At 37.3% G+C, this 27633-nt stretch overlaps 2 protein-coding genes across 4 annotated transcripts in view; one reads left to right on the forward strand and one right to left on the reverse strand.

Moving 5' to 3' along the window:
* On the forward strand, positions 1 to 3722 carry LOC149966742 (uncharacterized). Its single transcript, XM_090154158.1, has 3 exons — positions 1 to 406; positions 467 to 634; positions 1853 to 3722. Exons 1-3 carry the CDS (start codon positions 190 to 192, stop codon positions 3700 to 3702), a joined length of 2235 nt encoding a protein of 744 aa, XP_090010284.1. The 5' UTR covers positions 1 to 189; the 3' UTR covers positions 3703 to 3722.
* A 3996-nt stretch (positions 3723 to 7718) lies between these two features.
* The window catches only part of LOC149966743 (uncharacterized), a 36943-nt gene continuing 17028 nt past the window's right edge, over positions 7719 to 27633 (reverse strand). For all 3 annotated transcript variants that reach the window (XM_090172337.1, XM_090172353.1, XM_090172345.1), the window contains 3 exons: positions 10076 to 10356; positions 8429 to 8786; positions 7719 to 7904 (listed from right to left, as the gene is read on the reverse strand). In XM_090172337.1, the coding sequence (XP_090028463.1) occupies positions 7806 to 7904; positions 8429 to 8786; positions 10076 to 10356 (738 nt within the window). In that variant the 3' untranslated portion in view covers positions 7719 to 7805. The remainder of the gene's footprint in view (positions 7905 to 8428; positions 8787 to 10075; positions 10357 to 27633) is intronic.

Raw genomic sequence — 27633 nt, forward strand, 5'->3', positions numbered from 1 at the left:
CATGATTTGGACAAAAAAGGTGTTTGTTTGGTTAAACTTCTTGAACTCTTGTGGGTTGCTAAAATCTTTTAGACTGTCCGTCTTTTGAAATATTTGAAATACATTTAAAAAAAATTACAATTATCCTCTGCCTTTTTGGCGGGAGTGTCAACGTTTATAACATTTAGGGGACTTAGTAACTGTTTGGAAATGGTTAGAACTTGTAGTATAAAGGAGTGTAAAAGTAAATTTAGTATTGGGGAAAAGATGGGATTTTTCAGGATCCCTTGTGTTGTGAAGAATCAGGGTGAAAAAACAGAGGAACTTTCGATGGAAAGAAATCATAAATGGCTTCAATGTTTAAAACTTAGTCCCGAATCGTATTCGGAAAATATGAGGATATGTTCAAAACATTTTTTATCTGGAAGTAAGGGTGAAGATGTTTACTAGTTACTGAGATCATAATAAAAATTTAAAAAATATCTAGAGCCATCGGCATTATATGACACAACCAACCCAGACTGGCTCCCTTCAAGGTATTTAAGAGGAGAGTTAACAGAATTGAAGGATGAAAGAAAACGGAAGGGTTCATCTTTGAAAGACCACCTACAAAGACATAAAAGATTTGAGAACACAGACTCTACATGTATTCAAGGTGAAGCTTTGACATTTTGTTTAAGAAATAAGCAGTAGAAAATAGGGGATTCGGCATTATTTGGGTACACGTTAGTTTACTTATTTAACTTATGCAATAACGACAAATTATGACATAATAATATGTCACCAATTTAGTTTAAATGTCACTTATGAATTGAGTAACCCTTTACCTCTGGCATGTTTTGGCAAAAAATGCAAGGTTGAAACTTCTTCATGAAAAGATTGGTTAAATTAAGTTAGCGATGACTTGGAGAGTTACACTAACGAGGAGTGTACCCGAGGTGTAAATCACTGATTTTTATGAAACTCGGGGGGGGGGGGGGGGGGGGTATGTAGACCTTGAGGTAAAATGAATTTTCACCAAGGGAAAAGTTACGCTGGGCTTCCGTTTTGCTATGGCAACCGAAAATGTTTTTGAAAACTTAAAATGCAAAAAATCTACATTTAAAAAAGGATGGGATTTTCTCGGTTTCACAGCGAGGTTAGTTGATGCATTTCACCAAAAATTGTTAAAATTTAGCATTTTAGTTGAAATTTAATTTTTTTATTTTTTTTTGGGTTTTCAAAAATTTGTGAAACCGAGAAAATCCCATGCTTTTTTAAATGTAGATTTTTTCATTTTATGTTGTCAAAAACATTTTCGGTTGCCATAGCAAAACGGAAGCCCAGCGTAACTTTTCCCTTGGTGAAAATTCATGTTACCTCAAGGTCTACATACCCCCCGAGTTTCATCAAAATCGGTGATTTACACCTCGGGTACACTCCTCGTAAGTAAGTGTTTGCGACATAACCTAAATAAAAACTGGTTTAATATTAACTTATAACATTAGGTGCCCTTGCACCTAGGAAAATCAGGGAAATTGGTTTGCAAAAAGTATGAACTCTGAATATGATGTGACACTTTCTGTAATGTTAATAATGTTTAAAACTTTTTTCTTGATTTAAAAATTATTTACTATTTAAATAGTTACGAAAAACTGGATTTCACAGGCAATCTCATAATTTAATTTTTTGCCATCAGATGGCGACTTTGACGTCTTGGCAGAAATCGCTGTTAACACACAGCCTATGTACGATTCTAACTTTTATAGAGCTAGTATATTATAAACTTATGTTACAACTGATAAGCACAAATAATACCATGAAATTAAGTGATATTATAGCAATGCTTTTTCTAAATCAAAATTTTTAATCAAGAAATTTTTAAAAATAACAGGGATGCCAGAAGGTGATCAGATGAATCCTGAGAAGTTAACAAATACCTCATTGCAAAAATCTCAAGATAATGTCGAACATATTATTAGTACTGGTAAAAGAATGGAGGAGAGTGAAAATACTACGGCAAATGATCAGTCAGCAGATGGCAAGTCCAATTGCGAGAGGAGTGAAACAACATTCATTAAAATGGAAATATGTGAAGACTTAGATTGCGAAACTGACTTTATTACTCCTGACCTTGATTACGAAACTTTTAAACATAATTTTGAGAATGTTTCAAATATGCTTCCAGCTACAGAAACCATAACAGATCTAACAAAGGAGTGTCATAATAAAAAATTTGGGTCGATAGATCTCCCAGTAATTAACACCAATGATCTACAAAAAAGGATTTATCTTCCCGTGATCCATGATAGTGAATTAAATGCGATGGTTGAATTTCCTATGATTAACAGCAGTGAAGTAAGGGCTTTAGATAAACATAATGTGGCTGCTAGTATTAAAACTAAGAAAATACCAGAATATCCAGCATTAACCAATAGCCATAGTGATCCTTCGTGGGTGCATACATCTAACAAAATTATGCCAAGTAAATTTCAACCCAAGCTAAAAAATTCGAGTCAAAAACATGCAGATGATAATATACAAACAGATGAATTAAAAATTCTGGAAAATAATGACAAAACAATAAAACCAAGCATTGCTTCAACTAGCAAAACTTCTGACAAAAACATTCAAACTACTTTCACTATAAACTGTGTTGAAAGAAGTGCTCAGACTTTATTTAGAGTATGTGAAACTTTTGAATTAGAAGCTAGTCAATTAAAATTAAAAGCAGCTCAGGATTTAATATTGGAAATGAACACTCGATTATCTGAAGCAAATAGTGAAATCCATTCCTTGAGGGAAGAAGTAAGTAATTCAAAGTCTAAACTAGGAAGCATTGAAAGACTTCTGAGCAAGAGGCAGTATTCTAAATTGTACTTTGACAGTGATGAAAAAGTTAGATATTTTACTGGACTTTTAACTTTTGCAATGTTAGACGAAATATGTCAAAAGGCAGAACCTCATTTACCTAAAAAGTCTATTATTAGTCCATTCCAGCAATGTGCCTTAACCATGATGAAAATCAAAATGGCAGTTAGCAACAAGGATTTAGCGTATCGCTTTGATATTTCAGAGACCACTGTTGGGCGTTTGTTTTATAGCTGTTTAACTGTATTCTACCAACATTTTACGTCTTATGTTGTGTGGCCAGAACGAGAATCATCCTGGTCCACTATGCCTACCATATTTAAAAATACATTTAATAATGAATTTCCTGTAATAGTAGATTGTTTTGAGGTGTTAGTAGAGAAGCCTTCAAATTCAAGCTCGCTAAGGCAAAGTGGTGTAGGCAGTACAGTTAAGTTTGTTATTGGGATTACGCCACAGGGAAGTATATGTTTTGTCTCTGAAGGATATATTGAACATTCGAGTGACGAATTATTAACAGAAAAATCAGGACTGCTTGATAAACTTTTACCCGGTGATGTTATTCTTGCAGGCAGAGGCTTCAATATCGACAAATCATTGGGACTATTTAGTGCATCAGTAAAAAACTTAAATTTTTCAAAAAAATTGGAACCACATGATAAAGATGTTACAAGAAAATTTTTGAACTTAAGAATGCATATTGATAGGATTATACGACAAACCCTGCAAAGATTTGCAATAGTACACTCCAGGATCCCCACAGAGTATCTAAATGTGGGTTCCGATGATTCAGTACCTCCCCTGAGTAAAATCCTTATGGTTGTTTGTGCATTATCAAATTTGTGTCATCAGTCTGTTGTTAAAGAAAAATAAATTATTTTTACCGATGTAAAGTTTCCTCTTTGTCAATATGTTATTAGAGCAAAAAAAAATAACAAATCCAAGCTTATACTGGGTGCTGCATATCTCTGGCCTGTTATTATCCCGTTATGAGCCTGTGTATTGTAAGTTTATGGGAAAACATGGTCAAATCAAGGGGCTAACCACAAGTAGAGAGAAATCCAAAAAAATATTTGAGGAAATTATAGAAATTGTAAATCTTGAAAAACGATAAATATTTTGAGTGTAAAATCCAGAATTTCACAAGAAATATTGGAAATATGAAGCCATAGGAAACCAAAGAAATATATTGAATATTTAAAAACTCCAAAAATCTGTAAGAAAAGGTGGAAATATTGGGAAATACAGAAATATGCAATAAAAAGTTTATTGAAATCTGGTGTACATTTTTATTGAAGTGCTGTTTGACTTAAATTATTATTTCTAAATGCAGTTTTAGGTGAAATATTATGACTAAAATGTAGCGTTTAATGTTCGTTTTAGAAATTTCAAAGAGGATTACAAATACATACTTCGTACCCCTGGAATTTTTCATGGGGGGCGTGCAATGTACCCTATACCCTGGAAGCAAGGTGATAGATATAGAAAGAATTTGCCAGGAAGACCAAAGTGTAGCCTTACATTCCGATTGACAGTGGGAACACTAGGCATGCGAAAATCGAGATTTAAATAGCACATTGGCCCTTCACTCATTGATGAAAAATATGATATAGATGTTATAAATCTACTAATTTATTCTAGAAAGTTTGCTTCAACTCACTAATTAGCCTTTACGCCTTTACAGTTTATATAGAACCACGTAGCATGAGAAGCTCATAAACTGCTGGATTTTAGCCTGCTAAGGCCTACAAAGCAGACACTTTCAGAGTTATCAACGAAAATCTAACAGTTTACCAGCTTGTGTTGGCTGCTACGTGGCTTAATGGGTGGATACTTTACGCTAAATTAAACTATTTGCGTGTTCTGGTGGAGATAATTACCCTACACAGCCACGATCAAAGTATTGGGGCTACACTTTTTACACCTGAAAAGCAGGAGTAAAGAGAGTCAACTGTTAAAAGGTTTTCATCATGGTGTTTAAAGACATTTAGACTTAAAATTTAAATTTACACATTTTCTAAATTGGAACCATTTATCTAAATCCATTGTTTCTCAAGATAAACATTGAATGACCTTAAATCATGAGTTGAATGTCAGAGTTTGCAAATTCTAAAGACTACCTACTAGATGAGTATGTTTAACAAATTTTTATACTCTAGCATAAGTACTTTTCGAGTTAAAGGGACCTTCAAGGGAGGTGTGAGGGGTCGGAAGTTGATTCAACAAACATTACTGAAACATCATCAGAGTGTAACTTTGTAAATGCAACGAATGGCGGCTGAATAACGTATTTTAAATGTACTTAAACCCACCCCTCCCACAGCTCTCCCTTGAAAGTCCCTTTAATAGCCTTACAACCTGTTGTCTGGTAAATTTTTTTTTCATTATGACCTTCCTGTTTTGCCTCAATTCCTTAGACTTGTTATTGGGCAAATTAGGTGGTATTAAGGCTATTTATACCTAAAATGTCACAGGAAACCCTTTTATAATTTAAACAAACTTTGTATCTAATGGTTCTGGAGATAAATTTTAAATGACTTTGCATGTTCTATGTGTCCTGAAAAATTCAAATTCTAAGCTAAAACACTGAGTTATTGGCCCTGTATCGTTTTTTAGTTAACACCCTGTAGAATGAATTGAGGTACTTCAGCACTTTTATTTTATTTTAGACAGACCTACAGTAAATACCATAGAGATAGAAAATAAGTAGAGGCCCAATGAAATCTGAGGGTTTGTTCCGCGTTGCTAGCCCCCTTCACGAGCTATGCGTTATAGGGAAGAAATAAGTGGCGCCACAAACGGCCATCTAAGAAACTAAACTCCCTTTGTGGCAACCAGCTGGGCTCTACGACGTCATTGCAGAATGTAAACAACGTCGATACTTCAAGAGAAAAAACCAGGATACTGTATTTTAAAATACAGTATCCTTGATTAAATACAATTATCAATCATAATAATATATATCTGATAGACTGGCATTGCATACAAAATTGTCCTTGGAAAAGGATTATAGTGGTAAGTTTTCTTCGAACTGCTTCTTTTGACTATATTATTGTGTATCTGCTGATTTTTCTTAATCTTATATTTACAAGTATCCTATGGGGACTTTCCAATGGCCGTTGATAGCCACAGCCATAAATACAAGGGCTTGAATTTACGAATCTGGAAAATTCATTTCCTGGCCATTCAGTATCTTTCTTGATTGACGTTTCATCAATAGATAATGCTATTAAAAGTTGATGATCTGATTTGTCACTCACATTTTTAATGTAGTTAAAACTTGGAACGATTTTGTTTATCCATTCTTGTAGAGGGCTGGGATGTGGTAAACAAAGGTGTTTTCTCAAGAAATCGTATGCTTTCGGAGAATAAAAATGAACTGTCATGGCAAAGCTTCGTAGTAACCGAGGGTATTGCTGATTTTTTATTCTTCAATCCAGTTTGGTGTAAAAATATAAACAGTTCTATTGAAGTTGGACCAAATCTTGTAAGTCTGCTATAAAGTTGTTTTTGTATATACCGATATCACTAATATTATTAAACCCTTAAAATTGTATACTTTTCTCCCAGTTTTGTTAAATCTCAAGGGAAAATACAATTTGGATCTTCCCAAGCTTCAACTATTTTCAGATTTATTTAAATTACATAAGTACTCTAATTAAATTATTATAATTCATTCAAAATTGTATGTAAAACAAGTAATATTTCAAACTTCAAAAAAATTTACTTCATATATGATAATAAAGCCTATTACAAGTTGAAACTTCCTTAGAGACTAAAAAGTTTGGCTTTCAAAAGCTGTAGTTAGTTTCTCACGCCTATTTCGTTGCCTGAAAGCAAAATCCACGTAACTTCTTAAGACTTGCGTATATAGTTACGTGGATTTTGCTTTCAGGCAACGATTTCTAGTTCCTCCAGAATGGTGTGGTGGCGCTACGTGCTTCTTCCCTATAACGCAGCTCTTTTTTCCCCCTGTCTGGGCCTCTACTTATTTGCTATCTCTATGGTAAATACATATATTTATTTTGTGGTGTAGACAGATGAGTGGCTTCTGGGTTAAGGCCTTGGGAGTAGCTTCGTTGTACTAAATATCAACCCCTTCTGAAATTTCAAAAATCTCGCTCCCCCTTAACGAATTTCTACCAATGCTACTGTTTATATTACAATTATTAAACACTTTAGTTTCATGAAGCTAAGTAATATTTCATCTAATATATTAAACCTGGATAATGTACTAATACTTCCATCAAATTAAATGGGCGTTAAATCTCTTCTACTTAAAATATTTCAAGTAGACAAATTTTTACCATTATTTATGTCTATGTTGGTTTTGTTCTTTGAATCTTTTGCTATGAGACTAATGCATAATTAAAGCTGAATCTGACTTTATAACGAGTATTGTGTGCACTCTTTGATAGATTCCTCGATTTTTGAGCGTTTTAGTAATGCAAGATGCAAAATTCAAACATCAATGGGTGTATAGAACTCTACGTCAATGTCCTTCTATTTGAATGAAGTATGCCCATAGGCTGATGTTATTCCATACAATTAGGTAGCTACCTAAATACATTCTTGATTTCCAAATATAAGCTGGGTGGAAACCACTTGCCAACTAAAATTTTAATGAGATTCTCTATTACAAACCCGAAGATGTAGAATGAATTTAAAACCTAGACTGGTTTGGTTAACTATTTGTGGAAAGGTTATGCGAATGCTTTCCAGTATAATGATATTTTATTTCTATTGTTTGCCTTCCTTGGAAGTGGGAATGAGATCATTTATGTGAAGTGGAATGAGAAGTAATGGATGTAATTTTACTGACCTGGGATAGGGATCAAGTGGTAATGTTTCTGCTTCAAATGCACCTCTTATACTATTAAGTTCTAAGGTTAATGATCAAATAACATATTGGGTTTATTTTTTAATAAAACTTATAAAAATGAAATATTTAAAATACAATTAAAATGTAACCTATGTTAGTCGTTACAATATTTGTTCATCATATTGTAAAGGTGTTTCTTTTCCTCTTCCACAGCCTTCCGAAGTTGTTCCATTTTGATAACTTCTTTTTCTTTCTAGAAATCATACAAGAGTGTAAATAAACTATAATTTTTGTTTGGTTTAATATTATATATAACATTACTGTACATCTATAATGATATGTTCACAGGGCTAGATTAACCACTAGCCAAAATAAGAATAAGCTTAGGGGCATCCAAGGGAAGGTGGCACTACGTTAATTTGCAATTGTCAAATTTACTATGGTTTTATAAACTTGTCAACCCTGTCCAAAGTGTTTTACAGGTGTAACTTGGGTGGAAAAAAATCAGTTTTTGCCGTTTTCCCACCAGGTTTTTCTAGTTTTTAAAACTTAATGACAAAAATTGAAGTAAAAGAACAATGAAGTATAGTTTAGTTACCCTTTTCAAAATGTTAACAAAAATTTGTGATGAAACCATTTGTAATTTAGCCATTTAACATAGGAAGAACATTAAAGTTTGTCACTGATTTATGGTTAAGGTTGAATAAATTATAGTATAATTTTATACTAGCTCATTCTTTTAACATGTCTACACAAGTAGAAAAAATTAATACTTACAAATTCTTGAGATTTATCTTGTAGCATTTGATCTTGCGCAATAAGCTTTTTGATTTTTGCTTCATATTCTTTAAATCGTTTCAAAGTTTCAGTTTCTTTATTTGTTGAGAGATTCTTCCTGGTTGTAATCTGAACTCTATTCTGAGAAAGTTTCCTCGAGGCCGCCTTCTGAAGTTCTTCTAGTTCAGCCTGTTTATCTTTAATGGCTTCTACTATTTGCATTCTTTGTTTTTCCATGGAAGTGGAAAAAGCTACCTTTTCTTCTTTCAATCTTGCATGTGTTTTTGTTTGATCTTTAATTGTGTTTTCAGTTGCAATTCTTGTAGCAATATGTGATTTCTGCGTTTCATAATGGCCTCTATAAAATAAAGATATAATAAGATATTGAAATATATTTAATCATATCCCATGACAATATTTTGGAAATTCATCCAACCCAAATTTTGGTTTTAAGTAAAAAAACTTAATGCATGCTCAAATTTTTCATATCTAAATGGGATTGAATTTCTACAGTTTTTTAATAGCTTGCAGAATGTTTCAATAGAAGGTAAAATAAATTCCAACAGCTTCCTAGCTTCGGAAGGTTTCTGTGAATTGCGGGGTAGGAAATCAAAGGGGAATATTTATTGTCCGCATGGCTGCAGCCTCACCACTTCGGAACTTCAATGGCCACGCCTATGATGATTAATTTATTAATTTACGTTTTAATTTAACGAATTCCAATTTATAGCTAAATTTACCGTGAAACGAGCATTTGGTCAAGCTTTAATTTACATAAAATAATGGCAAGTTTACTTAGATAGCGCCACATGGAATCATATTTAGTTTTCTGATTCTCAGTGACTGGCAAAAATTGGTCTATGCATGCTCAAATATCAACCAATCCGGCATTCCCTCCTTAGCTAGTGTCTAGCTTAAAAGTGGTAGGGACTGCTGAAAATTCTATCTAATTTATTTGGAAATTCAAAAAAGTTTAATCATTTGAGAATTTGAGTTTTATGGTATATCTATACTGATGGAAGCTAAAACTAATTAATTTAAGGCAAATTAATTAGGATAATTTACTTAGTCATACTATACATCACCCCTGACAATATCAAGATGGTAGAACAAATCCAAATACCACAGGAGTGCTTAATTAACCTAGTGAAACTAGTAGAATCAACATCAACTAGTGCAATTTGGGAAGATAACTAACACTAAAATTTAGCCAGTAGTGAAATTGATATATTCTGCTTTGCCTTAGTAATTTTCCAAAATAGTTTCTGAAATAAAAGAGTTTTATTCCTTTCTTGAATTTCTTTGTTGCATAGTTTCATTTGCAGAAATTGATCACTGGACTCGAATCAGACACACAGCATAAGACAAATTTTGTTCACTTAAAAACGGTAGGAAAGTCAAATTATTCGGGACCTCGAAGAGGTTTGGGAGGTAACACGTTTATAACCATAATCTACCCAAAAATGATATTGAAAATCAATAGAATCAAATATTTCTTTCTGAAACTGATTAATAAACATTTAGTTGCAAAATAGAATTTTAATCCGAATGGTATTTTTGGTCTTCAAGAAACAGATTCGCATGTCCCAATAGCTAAATCTTATTCGTAAAACTGCATTAGCTTTCACCATTATTGCCAAGACTTACCTCACACTTGTAACTTCTGTTTGAAGAAGATTGAACTGATCAATTGTTTTTGGCAATGTAGAAGTAAAAGACAATGGAGCATTCTTGGCAGCGGTAACTATATATTTGTTTTCAATTTCTGCATCTTCAACTTTCTTGTGGTTGATCTGCAGTTTAACGATAGATATCTTTTCCTTTATTTCATCAATTTCATTTTCGTACTTTTCTGGATTGTCAATGATAGCTTTAGCTAATTCTGTATTCTCTTGCTCAATGAGTTCCAGCTCTTTCTGCATTTCATCCTAACCACAAAAATCCAATCAAGATTATTTCAATGTTTAGAAAATTCCCCACTTGGTTCAATGTTAAAAGTAAATTAAAAAGTTATAAAAGAAATTGATGAAAGTTTAGAAGCTTAAGTATAATTTGTGATAAGTTATATTAATAAATATTGTGTATAAATTAGGGTATTTGGTTCAGTATGCATTATTCAACCAGTAACAACGTAATTGAAATTGATTTTGTTGCATACAAAATAAAAGATCTATGTAAATAAAGTATTAATGTATGTAATATTGCAAAAAATTTGATCATAGCTAGATTAACTAAATCCTAGGTTAAATATATTCAGTTTTAGAATTTGTAAAAACACTGTGCCAAAATTGGATAAAAATAAATCTGTAATACAAATGGTTTAAGTTGGTATCTGCTAAATAAATATTGGTGGTATGAGTCCACATTTAGAAAATAGATATTATGTCAGTAGAAGGCCCAACGATTATTCCAAGCGTTTTTAAAAAGGGGTTTGGGGGAAGTTATAATATTCTATTTTACCTTTTCATAAATTATTATATTATAAAGTTTCACCAGATGTGGACCCATAAGACAATAATACCTATATTGGCTCCTGAAACTAATATTTGGCTAAATGGCCAGTGTTGTCAAGTTCCTGATTTCTAAAGGATAATTTTTTAATGTTCCTACTACAAACAATTATGCATAGATCGTGTTTAAAGACCGAGACCAGAGCGAATTTCTACCCCTCTTATCCTGTACTTAATTTTTTGACAAGTGACAACTGATTGACATCTCTGACAACTTAAGTGACAGCTCTGACAGCTTGAGTGACCGCCTGGACAATTCCATGTATTGTAGCTTACCTCTTTTTTTGATGCTCATTGTATATATTATATTTATAAATAAGTTATTGAAATTTATAATAATAATAATAATAACAATAAAATGTTTCTTTATACGATATACCTATTAAGAGAAGTCTCTTATTTACCAAAGGGTCAGACTTATTAAATTAAATTAATACATCAACAGAATTTCTCCGCTAAAATTTTAAAATTAGCATTACAATTCTACTATCTAGTTTTCATTGAATTAATATACAGGGTGTTACGGCTAAGAGTACCGAAACTTTCTATATGCATTCTATGGGTCTCTTATGAGTAAAAAATGTCTAATAAACATGGGTCCTAAAGTGCTTCGTTTCAGAGATATGGGCTCCCAAAAAACTACCCCATTTTTTACTCATAGAGACCCAAAGAATGCATATAGAAAGTTTCGGTACTCTTAACCATAACACCCTGTATATCTTAATTTGACTTTTAAACATATTTATAGAGACAATTGATTTAAGTTCATTTGGCACTTGATTCCATGTCTGAATGCCCTTCATTTTTACATTTTTTTCATTGAATTTCTTATACTTTTAGACATAAAAGTTATTTTTCTGACCCTTAGTATAAGGTCCTTGATCAATTATGGGGAACCATTGTAAGATATAGGGAGGGACTCTATTCCATTTTATTTTATACCTAAGTAATAGAAATTCATACATATAGTCATATATTGTAGATCGTTGATACAAGCAATTTCTCGTGAATCAGTTAAAGATGAATATTTGGTTTCTTTGCTATTAATTTTATGGCTAGTTTTAGTACATTATTTAATTTAGATACTTTTGTTGATTAAGCTTGGTTATAAAAAATATTACCATAAGTAAAAAGGGGTTTAATTAAGGCCGTATATAGTAGCCTCAATGTGTCTATAGTTGTATAATTTTGAAAAGGTCTTAATAACCTTAGTCAGTTTTTTATTTTCTTTGCAAGATATTCAATATGTTGTTCCCAGGATAAATCTTCATCAAACCATATTCCTAGATACCTGAATGAGGAAGTTCTATTTATAGTATTATTACATATAGATTGTATAGCCTCTTTTTTCGTAGTTCGGTTTGGGGATAAAATCATAAAGTTGGTTTTTGTCCTATTTAGAAAGAGCCCCTTAGATACTAGCCCAGAATTTAGTCCTTCAATGTCATCCTCAGCCTTTGATATTAATTCTGTTAAGTCCAATGAGGTAATCACTATACCACTGTCATCCGCATATTCATTTGATGTCCATTTGGGAGATATGCATGTAGGTCAGAGGTGTAGTTATTAAATAGAAGAGGGCCCATAACACTTCCCTGAGGGACTCCATGTTTTATTTTCAATTGAGAAGACACATGACCATTATTAGTGACTATTTGAGTTCTGTCACTAAGATATGAAATTAGCCATTGTAGCACTTTGCCACTGATTCCATTTTTCCATAAAGATTTAATTAATAGATCATGGCGTACCGTGTCAAACGCTTTTGACAGGTCGATATAGATAACTGTAAAAACAAATGTGTATATATATATATTTTGTCATACAATTATCCTAATGTTAAATATTGTGCTTGACTGACGTCATAACTTTAAAGATCTGGCAGCCCTGTATAATAACTGTATTTTGTTCTGCTAGATCTCATCCCCCCACTTCTCATTTTGAGCTTGTCCGCTTCAGTATTAAATTATTTTAACGGTTTTTTTAACTCACTAATAAATAATTCATAGCCAATCAGTTAAATAGTCTATTTATCTTAACCACTATTTCAACAATAAACTATTTGCTCATGTAGTTTGAAAATAGCAGTGTTTGTTGAAAATCCCGTACGAAAGCCCGATTGATTACAATAAAAAGCTTGAGTCGACTCGAGGAACTGATAGATATCTTTGCATGCCACTCTTTCGCAAGACAGAGATAGTATTGATAGGACAGACACTGGTCTTAAATTAGCAGGATCTTCTATATCGCCGGACTTATATATTGGTGTGACTTTAGCAGTCTTCCAGCTATCTAGAAAGACAGAGCTTGTAAACGATAAGTTGAACATAGCTGCAACATTTTTCGCTATGATTGCTGCTAGACTTTTAATCAGCCTTGGAGAAATTGAATCATATCCTATTGCTTTATTTGGTTTTATATCTTTAAGAACTTTGAAGACTTCCTCTTCGCTTACTATGTTAAAATTATTTAAAGTATCTTTGGTTTGAGTAACTTGTGCATAGATCCCAGATTGAGGTATAGTTTGTATTATATTGGATTTAGCGAGTAAGTTGTCTGCAACATTAACAAGAACTCATTTAATTGATTTACTATTTCAGTAGGTTCATTAATTGTCATATTTCCTTTTTTTTATCGAATTTATTTTACTATTGTTTTTTACTTTTAAATATGGTTTTAAGGTTTTCCAGATGGATTTTTTACTTTTATCGATACCAATATTATTTTTAAAATAATTTGTTTTAGCATTTTTAATCAGATATGAAACATAGTTTCACTGTTTACGATAATTATCGGTGAAGAAATGACCGGCGTTACGATCCTGGTTTTAGTCTTTAGTCTATCACGCAGGTGCATCTAAGGATAGGAGTCATTCATAAAGAATGTTTTTCGGGAACATAATTAAACTACAGCGGCCTATGTTTTTTACTGGCGGAGTGCAAGGGTGTGTCGAGTTTCAACAAGAGTTCTTTATAATACTTTAAAAAACATAGTTTATTCACAGGAGCTCAGGTTACAATTGTGTTTACCAATCTTGATCTGCCCATAAGCTTCTTCTGCAGGCTGTTTTTATACGCCGAAAAGACCGCGCCGTTGACGACCTTTAACCACCCGACCGCGGCGCCCCCTATCTGACCCAACAGAATACCTAGGAAAAGGAGTAAAAAGGCCTACCGAGGTTTCCCATACTTAGCACCCCGTTACATCTTCCCCCGCTTCATTATGGGAAACCTCGGGAAAACAAAGGACTCAAAAACAACTGATCTTCCAAATAACAATCTTTATTCCCACGAAAACCAGACTACACCCCAAATTAATTCCATACAGACGCTGGACGTTACTAACCAAAACCTGCGCCAAAGGCCCCACCGCGCATCCTCGTATGGCCGCCAGCCGAGACACCAGGAAATGAGTTACCCTTGGCAAAGGGATAGGCACCCCCGTTAAATATTCCCCCGGTAAACCCGCAGGAACGAACAGAGGAGCAGCCGATTCCACGATAATCCTAGCCTCCGAAACCGATTTAAACACTGAGCGAGATGGACCCGTAGAAGGAAAGGTGGCCAGTGGCCCAAAGCCTAACCACAGATTCGGAAAATGTGCCAGAAATGGATCGACATCCCAGCAACTACCCCCAAAGTTATGCAACAGAATGAAGTGGTCCCTCGGAACCCCGTCCTTCAGGATACGGAAAACCTCCGAATACGCCCGACGACACTGTACCACCACAGGATACCCATATTTCACCGCCAAAGAAAGCTGAGCCACAAAGACCGCCCGCTGAGTAACAAAAGGCACTGCTCTCCCTATCTCACGATCAAGTCCGCAAGCCCCGATCCCTACAACCTTACGGAACCTTAGGATTGTTTACATCGTAGCCACAAAATTTTCCACTCGACCGTCCAATGCGTTACGAGGAGGAACCCCCACAACTACCCGAACCCGAGAATTCATCACCAACCGATCCAACGCGATCGGAAGATTAGCAGGCAATGCCAGATTCGATACACACCCTAAAAATCACCCAGGAAAACACTCAGGGCGCAACTCGACCAACCGATCGAAAGAAACGCCCACAGGAAGAGCTAACCGCTTCGTTATCTGAGAGACGTAGCCAAATCCATCCAAATACGGCCCAACCATGTCCACCGGAACACCCTAAGAACTCTCCACCCCCATGGCCAGGGAAGAGCCCGTCGAACCTTCCACTGTAGTCAATGACGAAAACGCCGTAGCCGACGCTGAGCCAGCCGAATCCGCCGAAGACAAAGACGCCACCACTGACGCCGAGCTGACTGGAACTGCTGAAGACTGAGACTCCATCACCGATGCCAAAGCGACTGAAACTGCCGGAGACCAGGCCGTAGTTCTCGATGCCAAGCCGACTGGAAGACCTCACTCCAACTCCTGACCTCCTGACCAGCCCGAACTTCCAACAACCCTGGTGACGCTTCACCCCCTGAATCGTAATCATCCGAGTCGTCCAATAGGAGAACGTCCCCTCCCGTTTTAGCCATTCCAAAACGAATCCCCAGGATCCTGATACTCCTACCAAACCAGAAAAAAACCCCTACTTAACAACCAAGCCCCAAAAAGCCGAAAAGAGAACAAAACGCTATCGGGTCACCGATGGGATTAATACCCCAAGATCCCACCCCAGACTCCCTGATCCCTTTGAAGGCCTGCAGCCCGACGTCCCCCGGCCTCCGCTTCCAACCCCCAGTCTGAGGGTGCCCACCAGGATAGCACGCCGCCGCCCAACCCCTTCGCAACATCAGTTCCGTCCCTGAGATCAACCGGGTAACCAAACCATCCGTTCGCAACTTCCCATCTCCTGAGTCGGTATCGACCCCAAATTCCGGCCTTTTCCAGCAACTCCCACCCGTCGCCACAGGTTGTGACTAATGGACCCCCGTAACCAAGGTAAAAAGCAAGACAATGAGAAACGAAGTCGTACATCATCGTTAAATTGAGATCAGGACACAATACCAGTATGGGAACTACCAGCGGGATGAATAACCTCAGCCCTGCTCCTTGGACTCCCTGATTCCTTCGAAGGCCTGCAGCCCGACGTTCCCCCGGCATCAGCTAAACCCCAGTTTGAGGATGCCCACCAAGATGTCACGCCGCTGTCCGAACCACCTCGACCAATCAGCTCCGTCCCCAAGATCAGCGGGTACCCATTCCAAGTGCCCAAGATTTCATATTCCAAACGACGACAACCCCGCAAACTCCGTCCCACTAAGCTACCGCCAACAAGAAGTTCCGGACCTCGCTTCGTCCTACCAACCACGCCGCCACGGGAAACCACCCTCTGCTCTCTCCCGAACCTTCCTTGAGCGACGGCCCCGAATTATCCCGGTCTCTTCTTGCGAGCCAAAAGGAAACCATTCCCTTCCAAAGCCCGAACAGCCACCCGGATTCTCAGCCAAACCCGCTTCAGTACCAGAGCCATTCCAATAAACCAAAAATATAAAATAAAAATGTTCAAAAAACCCGAAAAACCGGCTCCCATATCCCCTCCCGTAGAAATAGGCCAAAAAAACCCCACCCATTAAAACACATCATAAAATGAGGAAAAACCCCGATAAGAACGAAGAACCAAAGGAAATAACCTACATTAAAAAAACCCCATAACGATAAAGATTCAAAATTAAACCGGCCCATTTACCAAAGGAAAAAAAAACATGGCGAGAAAAAAAACTCGGCGGTGCGTACAAAATGCAAGGGTGTGTCGAGTTTCAACAAAAGAGTTCTTTATAATACTTTAAAAAACATAGTTTATTCACAGGAGCTCAGGTTACAATTGTGTTTACCAATCTTGATCTGCCCATAAGCTTCTTCTGCATGCTGTTTTTATACGCCGAAAAGACCGCGCCGTTGACGACCTTTAACCACCCGACCGCGGCGCCCCCTATCCGACCCAACAGAATACCTAGGAAAAGGAGTAAAAAGGCCTACCGAGGTTTCCCATACATAGCACCCCGTTACAGAGAATGTAGCACTTTAGATTACGAAGTAATTTTTTTGGGCCGCAAATGATAATTTTTTTAATTAACTTAATTTTAAAAAAAGAGTAATTTTAGGGGATTAGTAACGTTTTTCTGAAAAATAGTTGTGTCGTGTATCCACCGACACCACAGTTTTGCCCCCCCCCAGCCCCATTCTGATAATTCACTCGGAATCAAGATTCTGAAAAACGAATAGCTAGCGGTGATGATGAAGCTTGCCGTTGCTGCGAGATTCAGTTTACGCAGAAGGCGAAGAAAATAAAGTGTACGGAGTGTGATTCTAAGTTTCATATAAAATGTGTCAAAGTATCGGAGTCCCTATACTGGGCGCTCGAAGAAGATCAAAGAATGAAATGGTTCTGCCACTTGGATGGTTGTGATTGTCGGTCAAGGTTCGGCAGGTTCGGGGTGTCTACGAAAACCGCAGATGGACGAGGCATTCTTTTTAAGGATGGAAGCTATTTTTGATAAGAAGCTTAAGAGCACCAACGGTCATTTAAAAAAGAAATTGACCAGGCGGTACAGGAGAGCGAAAGTCGTATGTCGAAGAAGATAGATGCTGTGGAGAGAGGCGGAGAACTGAGGTTGATGGAGTTTGAGAAGAAACTTTTCGATAGATCTCGCTAATTTGCATGGCCATAAAACCAAGAAAGTGGACGCCGAAACCGTTAGAAAGCAAGTTAAAGACTGTTAGATTGTAAGAATAACAATAACAACATAATCATTAATATAATTGGTACATGTGACATGGATATATAAGTGTAATATACTAACGCCCTCTATTGAGTGTAAGTGAAAATGTTTAAGAGAATGATGGAGATGTTTTGACACTTCACTTTAAATCACTAGTAGAACAAGATGTGTAAATTAATAATGTACAAACTATAACAAGATTTATTTAATGATTAATAAATAAATTGTATTTTACAATCATGCTTTAATTATCTTAAATCCAACATGGTAGCAGAGCGTGGCTCGGTCCGCGGATCACCGAAGGATTTTTGACAAAGGCTTAACAGACGTTTTTTTCAATATGGCCGCGAATCGTCAATATGAAGCATCAACAGCAAGTAGTTTTACATTTGATAAATTGGATGATACAAATTATGGGATTTGGAAGGTGGATATGAAGATGGCATTATGTGATCAGTAGCGGCGCTAAGGGTGGGCTTTAGCCCCCTGCATTTCTGAGAGGGGCCACATTTTTACTAAAAGGGCCATATATTTATAATTAAGAGGCCACATATTTGAATTTATGAATCTTCTTTATCTCTAGAAATTTGTTTTATTGCTAAGAAACGTTTTACTGAAAAAAAATCTTTCAAAATAATTCGTTTACTCAAGAAGAGAGTAGACCATAAACACATATAGAGGAAGGGGGGAGAAATTGAGAGAAAGTTGAATGGACGATAGAAACAAAACAAAGGGGCTTAAGGGAATTTAGGGAAATATCCCGGGCATACACGTGTCCCCTCCAGGTCGGATACCAGGTCAGTAGGGGGTCCAGTAAAAGGGACGAGAGCCGCAACAATAAAACGACCTTGCTCTTCTCGCTTCCTGGAAAATTTATAAGGGGTCACTAAAGTTGTAAGGGCCACCAAATTCTTAGGGGCCACAAAATAATTAGCCCGCTTGTGAAAAAACCTTAGCGCCGCTATTGTATGTGATAATGGATTGTGGGGAAAGGATGAATCGGACATTATTAGATGGGGTTAGAGCCTCACTGGAAGACGCACAATTACCACAATATATGTGGGGTGAGTAGTGATGTAAGTCGGGTAAATACCCAGTGGGTAGGGTATTTTTAAATAGGTATTTACCCGGGTATTTACCCGTCCATGGGGTAAATACCCGGGTAAATACCTATTTAAAAATAATAACTAGGGTTTTTATGATTAGGGCGTTAGTTAGTATCGGGTCGAGTGGAGCTATCTATTATCCTCCTTGTCTACATCTTTTGCTTGGTTTGGGCTTATTAGGTAGGGAAATTTGGGCAAACTACATTTTTAAAAGCAGTTTTATATTAGTCAATTTTATTTCTAGCCTGGGAGTTATTCAAAGATAAAAATAAAGGTGTTGCTTTCATATATATTGCTGTAAGGAATACAAACATTCTAATGTCAACAAAATGACAAAGTATATCAGGAAATGTTTTAATGGCCCACATGAAATGAATAAAATCCTTAATTGCTCATGTTACTGTTAGTGTTAAGCCTGGTAATTAAATAGTCATGATGAGGAGTCTGAGGAGAGCCAGGGGCAGCAGAGACTGAACTTTCAAGTGATCATTCAGATAATGAATAAATAATATTTAATAGTTATCTCATATGTAATGTTACTATGTAAAATTTGCAAAAAAAGTAAAAAAACAATAATTAATATTTAATATGAGAATAACTTGATGTGTTTGTGGGTTTTTCAATTACCATATTCTTAATTGAATAAATTAAAAAATATTTAACAAAGAAATTAAAGGTGTTTATAAACACCTGGGTATTTATGTATTTTGGGTATTTACCCGGGTAAGTACCCAAGGTATTTACCCTGCGTTATAAATACCCGGGTATTTTACATCACTAGGGGTGAGGCGGTGTTAAGTCAAGCCTATCTCATTAATCGTTTGCCACATGAGAAATTAGGCACACAAGTACCAGAGGAACGATGGTCAGGAAAGAAACCTTCGATACACTATTTGCGACGATATGGTAGTTTGGCATTCGGATTTATGCCAAACAACACAGAAACAAATTGGATCGCCGCTCGAAATTAGGTATCATGGTCGGATACGCCTTTCAGACCAAGGGATATCGGATTTGGTATCCTAATGAACGAAGAGTCGTGGAGACCAAACACGTCCAATTCAATGAAACACAATTGGGGATTAAAGTAATCGATCAGACAAGAGGCAAGACATATATCCATATATTTAACGATTCCTGGCAGACCATTCCAGCTGACGAGAGTACAGGGTCTGCAGAAGGCCCACACGTGGGGGACACGAGAAGTGAAGGTGCAGAAGGAAATACCAGGGATAACAAAGAGCTAGACAGTAGTTCGACCAGTAAGGAAGATTTTCCATTGGAATTGCCAAGTTCAGCTAATAAAGTGGACATGCGACAATGGACCCGCACGGAAAAGATAAGACAAACGGGAACCCAAACCGATGTATATTATACTAAGAATGGGATCACACTACGGTCACAAAATGATGTCATCCGATATTATGATGGAAGTAATACTGAGTACAACATAGCCGATTTTGATTTTAAACCACAAACACACATACAAAACCTTAATATTGAATTAAATTGGTTTGAAGTCCCGAAATCCTATGAGTAGGCGTTACAGAGTTAAAATGCAGAACAATGGAGTGAAGCAATGGAGACGGATTATAATATGATAAAAGAACGTGATGTCTGGAACTTGGTTCCGAAACCACAAGATAAAAATGTAGTCGGAAGAAAATGGGTGTATGCCGTTAAACGTTCGGCAAATGGCGAGATTGCCCGCTATAAGGCCCGATTAGTGGCACAAGGTTTTCTACAGAAATATGGGTTCGATTATTTACATACATATGCTCCAGTAGTAAACTTCACACTTATTAGGTTATTACTCCTGATATTTGCGGTCACGATGGGATGGATGCATCGCCATCTTGATGTTAAAGGGGAATATTTATATGGAACATTGGATGAGGATATTTATTTATATCAACCTAAAGGGTTTGTGGTCAAAGGTAAAGAGGACGCGGTTTGGCATCTAAAAAAGGCTTTATACGGTCTGAAACAAAGTGGCAGACGGTGGTACACCGAATTAGATTCAACGTTATTACAAATGGACTTTATAAAGATGAAATGGTGTAACTGCATATATACACTAGGAACAAATGCTATTATCATCGTATATGTCGATGATATAATCGTTTTGGCAAGAAATAAGAACATGATGGATGACATTGTACACGGCTTATGTAAGAGGTTTGAGATTACTGATCTGGGCCCTCTTACATATTTTCTGGGTATTGAATTTGATTTTAGCAAGAAAGGACATTTGAAAATACATCAGACGGGATATATTGAACGCATTAAGGCGGAATATCAACTGGACAGAATTCCAAATATGCAAATAAAATTATCATGTGGAATAACATTAACAAAGCGCGACTGTTCAGATGACGGCGATTTGGATACACCATATAGGAAGATAATTGGTATATTATCTTTTCTATCTCAAAGAACACGTCCGGATATATCGTTCATAGTGGGAGTACTTGCACGTTTTTCTTCTCGTACTGGGAAGAAACATTTAACTATGCAGTACAGGTGCTGAACTATGTATGTTCAACTAGTGAATACGGTATTAATTATCACGCTATAAATGACTGTGTCCTCGAAGCACATTCCGACGCATCATTTGCTTCTGATGTAGATGATAGGAAATTAACTAGCGGACTGTTCATACATATCCAAGGAAACCCGGTATGTTGGCGATCGATTAAACAAGACACGGTTGCTTTGGCAATCACGGAATCAGAGTATATCGCACTTTCAGAAGCAGCTAGGGAGGTCATATGGTTAAATAACGTTATTAACGAACTTTATCCTTTATGTGACTTTACCAAAGAGTTATCATTACCGTCGAGACTGTTATGTGACAATCAATCAGCAATCTGTTTTTCTCAAAATTGCATAGAAAATAACCGTACCAAACATATCGATGTAAAACATCATTTTGTTCGGGATCATTTAGAAAAGCAAGCCTTTACAGTGCACTATGTACCGACAAATTGTAACCTAGCAGATATATTTACGAAACTATTGCCTGGAAGTAAAGTTCTTGAATTTTGTTTCAACACTAAATTAATCTAACGCAATAAATGTTCATAACAGTTAACTGATTTAGAAAATTAAGGGGGAGTGTTAGATTGTAAGAATAACAATAACAACATAATCATTAATATAATTGGTACATCTGACATGGATATATAAGTGTAATATACTAACGCCCTCTATTGAGTGGAAGTGGAAATGTTTAAGAGAATGATGGAGATGTTTTGACACTTCACTTTAAATCACTAGTAGAACAAGATGTGTAAATTAATAATGAACAAACTATAACAAGATGCAGTATTAACTTTTAATGATTAATAAATAAATTGTATTTTACAATCATGCTTTAATTATCTTAAATCAAACAAAGACGAAGTGAAAACAGAACTTATCGAGTTTAATAACCGACGTGAAAGAAAAGCGAATGTTGTTGTTTTTAATTTGCCCGAAGACCTCCCGGCTGAGAACCCCGTTATACAGCAATGGTTAGAAGATAAAGTTAAAGTTGTAGATGTAACGGTAGTTCGAACTTATCGTCAGGGAGAGAAAAGAAACGGGACAACGCGTCCGTTAATATTGACTCTGGACGGCATTCACAACCGAAACAAAGTCCTCGCTTCGTCAAAGAACTTACGAGGATTACCAGGTCCACCAATTTTTATCGCTAGAGACCTCACAAAATTAGAGAAGCGGGAAGATCAAGCTCTTCGCAAAAGATTGACCGAAAAGAGGAACGGAGGTGGTGAATGGATCATCCGAAGTAAGAAAGTGATACGGAGGGACCAAGCGCGTTTCGATAGGACTATCAGTAATCGGAGTCAGACAGAGTTAATGGGGTCTTTCGAACTGTTCGCCCTTTCGTAGTAGAAACAGTCATTAGAGCGAGAAGGCGCCACCGACCAAGAGGCCCGAGGAGGACGAAGAGGGAGAAAAATGGAAAAGGTTTTGGCAAAGTTTCTTTCAAATTCGGTTTTTTGAATATGTGTGATAGAAGAGGGAAAAGAAAATGGACTGAAATTTCGGATATTATGGCTTCTCAAAATTATGATTTTATAGCCGTCGCGGAAACGCATTTAAGAGAAGATGAATTGCCTAGTGTGTCTAGTAACTTAACTTGGATTGGCTTGAATAGAGGTCGTTGCGAAAAGAAAGGTGGTGGAATTGGAGTACTTTCAAATTTAAACAATTTAATATTAATAAAGAAGTGTCACGAACATATGTGGTTTGGATTCTCAGATGATCCAGAAATTGCTTTCGCAGTTGTATATTGCGCTACAGGGGGCAACTCTTCGGAACAAAATAGAAAAATTTACGAGTGCTTGTCTCAGGACGTTCAAAGTTTGCGAGTTGAAGGTGGGAAAGAAAAGCTATTTGTAATGGGAGATAAGAATGGCCATATTGTTGAATTTGATGGAAAGTGTAATGTAAATGGCAATATGTTGAAGGCGTTTAGTGCTTCTAATGACATGATCATCGGAAATCTCATGACCGTTTGTACAGGAAAGGTAACGTGGAAAAACCGTGGATCAAGTTCTACTATTGACTATGTGTTACTCAGCGAAAGTCTTGTGCCTGACATTGTATTGATAGTTGTTGACGAAGATGGCTCAAATAGTCTAGGGAGTGATCATAATCTTATAACGACCTGTGTAAAGCTGAAGGGAGCCGAAAGAGAAAACTTAGGTAGTTGTGAGAATATGACTTCCGCTGTAAAGACGAGATTTTTTTGGGACTTTTCCGATTTGGAGAAGATGGCTGAATATATGTGTAAAATGGAAAATTGGGCCTCATCGTCAGGTGATCAGTGTTCGTATAACGAATTCGTTGACGCAGTTAGATCGGTCATGTCCGAAACGTTAACTCGCCGAAGAAGTAAACAGTGTCATAATAGACAAGATGCGTGTCTTAAAAGCTGGTGGGATTCTGAGGTTAAGTTGGCGATACTTAAGCGAAAGACCGCGTGTAGAATTCATCGTAAGGCGTTGGCTCAAAAGGAAGATATGGCAAGCACGAAGGTGAAATGGGAATCACATATGAAGGCTAAACTTGAGTGCAAGATGTTGATGGAGAGAAAAACACGGGTTATTTATAAAAAGGTCGAGAAAGACATTATGAATGCTGGAAAAGATCGCGGTAAAAAGTTTTGGAAATACTTAAAAAGGCTACGAAAGGCAGTACGTAAATCGAAGACGCCTATGAGTATTAAAGGTGAAAAGGGTTAGAGCTATCTTATAGGAACGGGAGGAAATTGTCAATCGCATCCGCGACTACGTCCAGGACCTCGAAAGCGAGTTATTGACGAAATCGGCGCCGACTAGTCACTTAGAAGGTGCCGAAGTTGATCGAAGCCTGATTTCGATTGATATCGTGGAAGGACCTTTCTCAAAGGAGGAATTGGAATTAGTATTGCAAAATTTGCGTTTGGGAAAGGCAGCCGGTCCTGACGAAATTTACGCGGAATGCCTGAAAACACTGGGTCCTAATGCTAGACGCTGCTTGTTGCGAATCCTTAATGCCTTCCGTAGAGATCGGGTTATTCCAGAAGTTTGGACCGAAGCGCGCGTGACGTTGATCTATAAAGGTAAAGATAAGCCAGAAGATGAACTGAACTCGTACAGGCCAATAGCAGTCACATCCGTGCTGTACAAGATTTACGTAATGTTGGTACGAGAGCGGCTGAATGCGGAACTTGAAAATAGTAATTCTTTGCACGAAGCGCAGGGCGGTTTTCGAAAAGATCGTCGGATAGCCGACAACATATTCGTTCTGACTAACTAATAGAAATTAGCCGACACAGGAAACTAAATCTTTACATGGCATTTCTGGATATCACCAAGGCCTATGATAGTGTCGATAGAAATCGACTATGGAAGAGCCACGAAACTAAAGGTGTAACTAAGGACAGCGTAGAATTAATCCAGAGTTTGTACAGTAGTTGCACCTATACATACACCCTGGATGATATTACCACAGAACCGGTCAAGAGTAGAATAGGGCTTCGTCAAGGATGCCCTTTGTCTCCTTTACTGTTTGTAGTGTTTCTTGACGAGCTTGCGTTAAAGTTATCCACCCTTAAAGTCGGTGCTAGAATTCCAAATTATGATGACGTGGACAGCGGAATGACTGTGTTGCGTAATTCGTTTATACCGTGTTTGATGTATGCTGATGATATAGTTCTGTTAGCGAATTCGGGCCAGGATCTTTAGTCGCTGCTGGACGAATGCACGAAATTCGCCGAAGAAATAGGTCTTTCCTTTAGTTCGGAAAAGTCGAACATAATGCCTTTATTGATGGAATCGCTCGCTTTGAATTGCGATTTTTTTCTTCAGGAAAGTAAGATGGACGTTGTTAACTCTTATAAATACCTTGGTATTGAGTTATGTTCAAGCATAAGCCTATCAACCCTAAGTTTGAAACGCGCATAGCGCCCTTTGTACCACCACTGGACGGGCGAAAAAGAAGAAATCAGGCGATAGTATCGACCCCCGGTAGAGATAAATTGAAGCTTCTTCCTTCCCCCTTTCTCTCTCTACGCACCTCTCTCTTACTGAAGCAGCTGGCATCATGCATTGCGAGACGCGTTACGTTTCTCTTTTCCACCACCCGGTGGATTTAGCGCTGTACTTTCGACAGTCGTTAGCTTGAACCAACACTACCTTTCGATTCAAACTTAGGGTTGATAGGCTTATGCTTCAAGTCAGAACTACCTTGAAAAGTGGGAAAACGCATTGGTGGCTAAGGCAAATAAACTTCGGTGGGTGGTCCGTAACTTGGCTGACACCTCCTATAATTCCTATTCTGTTGCGCGTACACTGTGGAAGATGGTTGCTGTTCCTGCGCTAACTTATGCCAATGAAATTTTAGATGTTCCGAAATCCGTGATGGATTCTTTGGAATATGCCCAATGCGAAGTGGGACGCTATGCTTTGAGCGCGGGACAAATGGCTGCGCATGCGGCTTTTAAGGGTGAAATGGGTTGGAGCCTGATGATCGAGAGAGAGTCGTCTAGCAAATTGAAATATTTTGGTCGTTTGAAATTCATGGCCCAAAGTCGTCTCGTGAAGAAGGTGTACGAAGTAACACGCAATTTGAGTAATTTTAACACCCGTTTAACGAGAAAAGTAGCGGTTCTTGATCGAGGCTACGGAGTTGATACGGAGAGACATAAAGCGACAACGGAGGTCCAATGGAATAGTTATGTTGACACAGACGTTCGCAGACACGCGCAGTCTAAATGGCAGAATAGAGTAGCGGGACACAGGTCCCTACAGGTTTATAAAGCCAAAGCTAAACCTAGTCCGGAAGATTTCTACGACGGCAGTTTCTGCAGTGGACTCTTATTTCAAGCTCGGGCGGGCGCTCTATAGGCAGTTAAATAAACCCCTCTCTGACTGTCTTGCCCCCCTGTTGAAAAATGCTGCCAGACCGATGCATAGAAAATTCTCAGCTTTGGCAGTATAAAGCGAGGGGCTAACCACTCTTAGAAAGTCTGTACACCGGATTACGCTAAGATTAGCACTGCCAAAGGCAGGGACTTCAAAGATTACGCGTAATCCCATTAGTACAGTCAAAGGTACGGCTCTGTACACCGATTACGCGGGGTGATCAGCCCCTCGGTATAAAGATAAACCATAGACAAACTTGTTATATGTCCAGTCGCAGCTGCACAAACTCTATGTATGATCTTTTATTTAAAGGACTATTGACAGGCGAACTATATGGCTGTTCGCCGAAATGTGTACAGTGTGGAGTGGATAAGGAGACCCTTGAACACGTTTTACTTCAATGTCCGGCCATGGAGGTTTCTGAGGAAATTCAAGATTGGAGAGAGTCGTCTTTTCATTTGCCCATGGAAGCCCTTCTTGGTTTCACGATAACTAACTGGAAACCATCACTTCTGAACAAAGACTATATAACGCTTCGCTTACTAGACAGGCGTGTTCTATGGCCCAACTTGCATACCGATTGTGGCTCCATCTCGACGCTGGCCCAAAATTTCCCCAGCTTTAACAGTGCTACAGAGGTGTTAACAGGTTTTTCCTAGGAACACGCCTGTCTAGTAAGCGAAGAGTTATATAGTCTTTGCTTCTGAAGCATCTACTGAATAAATGGGACTGGAAGAAACGTGAGATCTTGCAGGGGAAGTGACAAAATCCAGAATTTCTTCTTTACTCTTTTGTGACCGCTTAATTTTTTATTGTGTGAATTCTATAACTATATATTTTTAAATAATATGTAATAATATTTTGTATATTCCTGATAACTGATTGTGCTCCCCAGAGCGGAGCCACCCTGATCTAAAAGGGTGCGTATTGTACGCAAATCAAATAAACTATTCATTCATTCACTCAAAACTATGACGCGTAAAACTAACACGAACTGAGTGAAAACTTGCAATTTTATTTTGCTGAAAAGTAAAACGGACTCAAAACTAAGACGTGTAAAAGTAACACTAACTGAAACAAAGAGTGAAAAATGAAACAAACGGTTAGTAACAAGCCGCGGTGTAGGCGACAACACGACGAAGGTAATTACATCCAAAACAAGTAAAAGACGTTACTAAATTCGAAGAATTTACATAACTTTTTAATTCCCCGTATTGGCGCCTAACGAACTTTATAAATTCCCCGTATTGGCGCCGTCAGGCACCGCGCACTCACTTTTCTCGAGCGCTGGGGGCGCATGGCGCCTCCCCAACCCCATACTACAATAAGCTATGGGCCATCTATACCGCGACCTAGAGGACAGTACCAAGCCTTACGCATCAAGTATATAATTTTAAATTATCTAAATAATAACAACAAAAAACGTGGAAAGGCCAAAAAAAAGTGCAATATTTTAAATTAAATTAAAAA

The sequence above is a fragment of the Leiobunum rupestre genome, chromosome 1 (assembly GCF_980474605.1).
Source record: "Leiobunum rupestre chromosome 1, qqLeiRupe1.1.hap1, whole genome shotgun sequence".
In the NCBI taxonomy this organism is placed as follows: domain Eukaryota; kingdom Metazoa; phylum Arthropoda; class Arachnida; order Opiliones; family Sclerosomatidae; genus Leiobunum; species Leiobunum rupestre.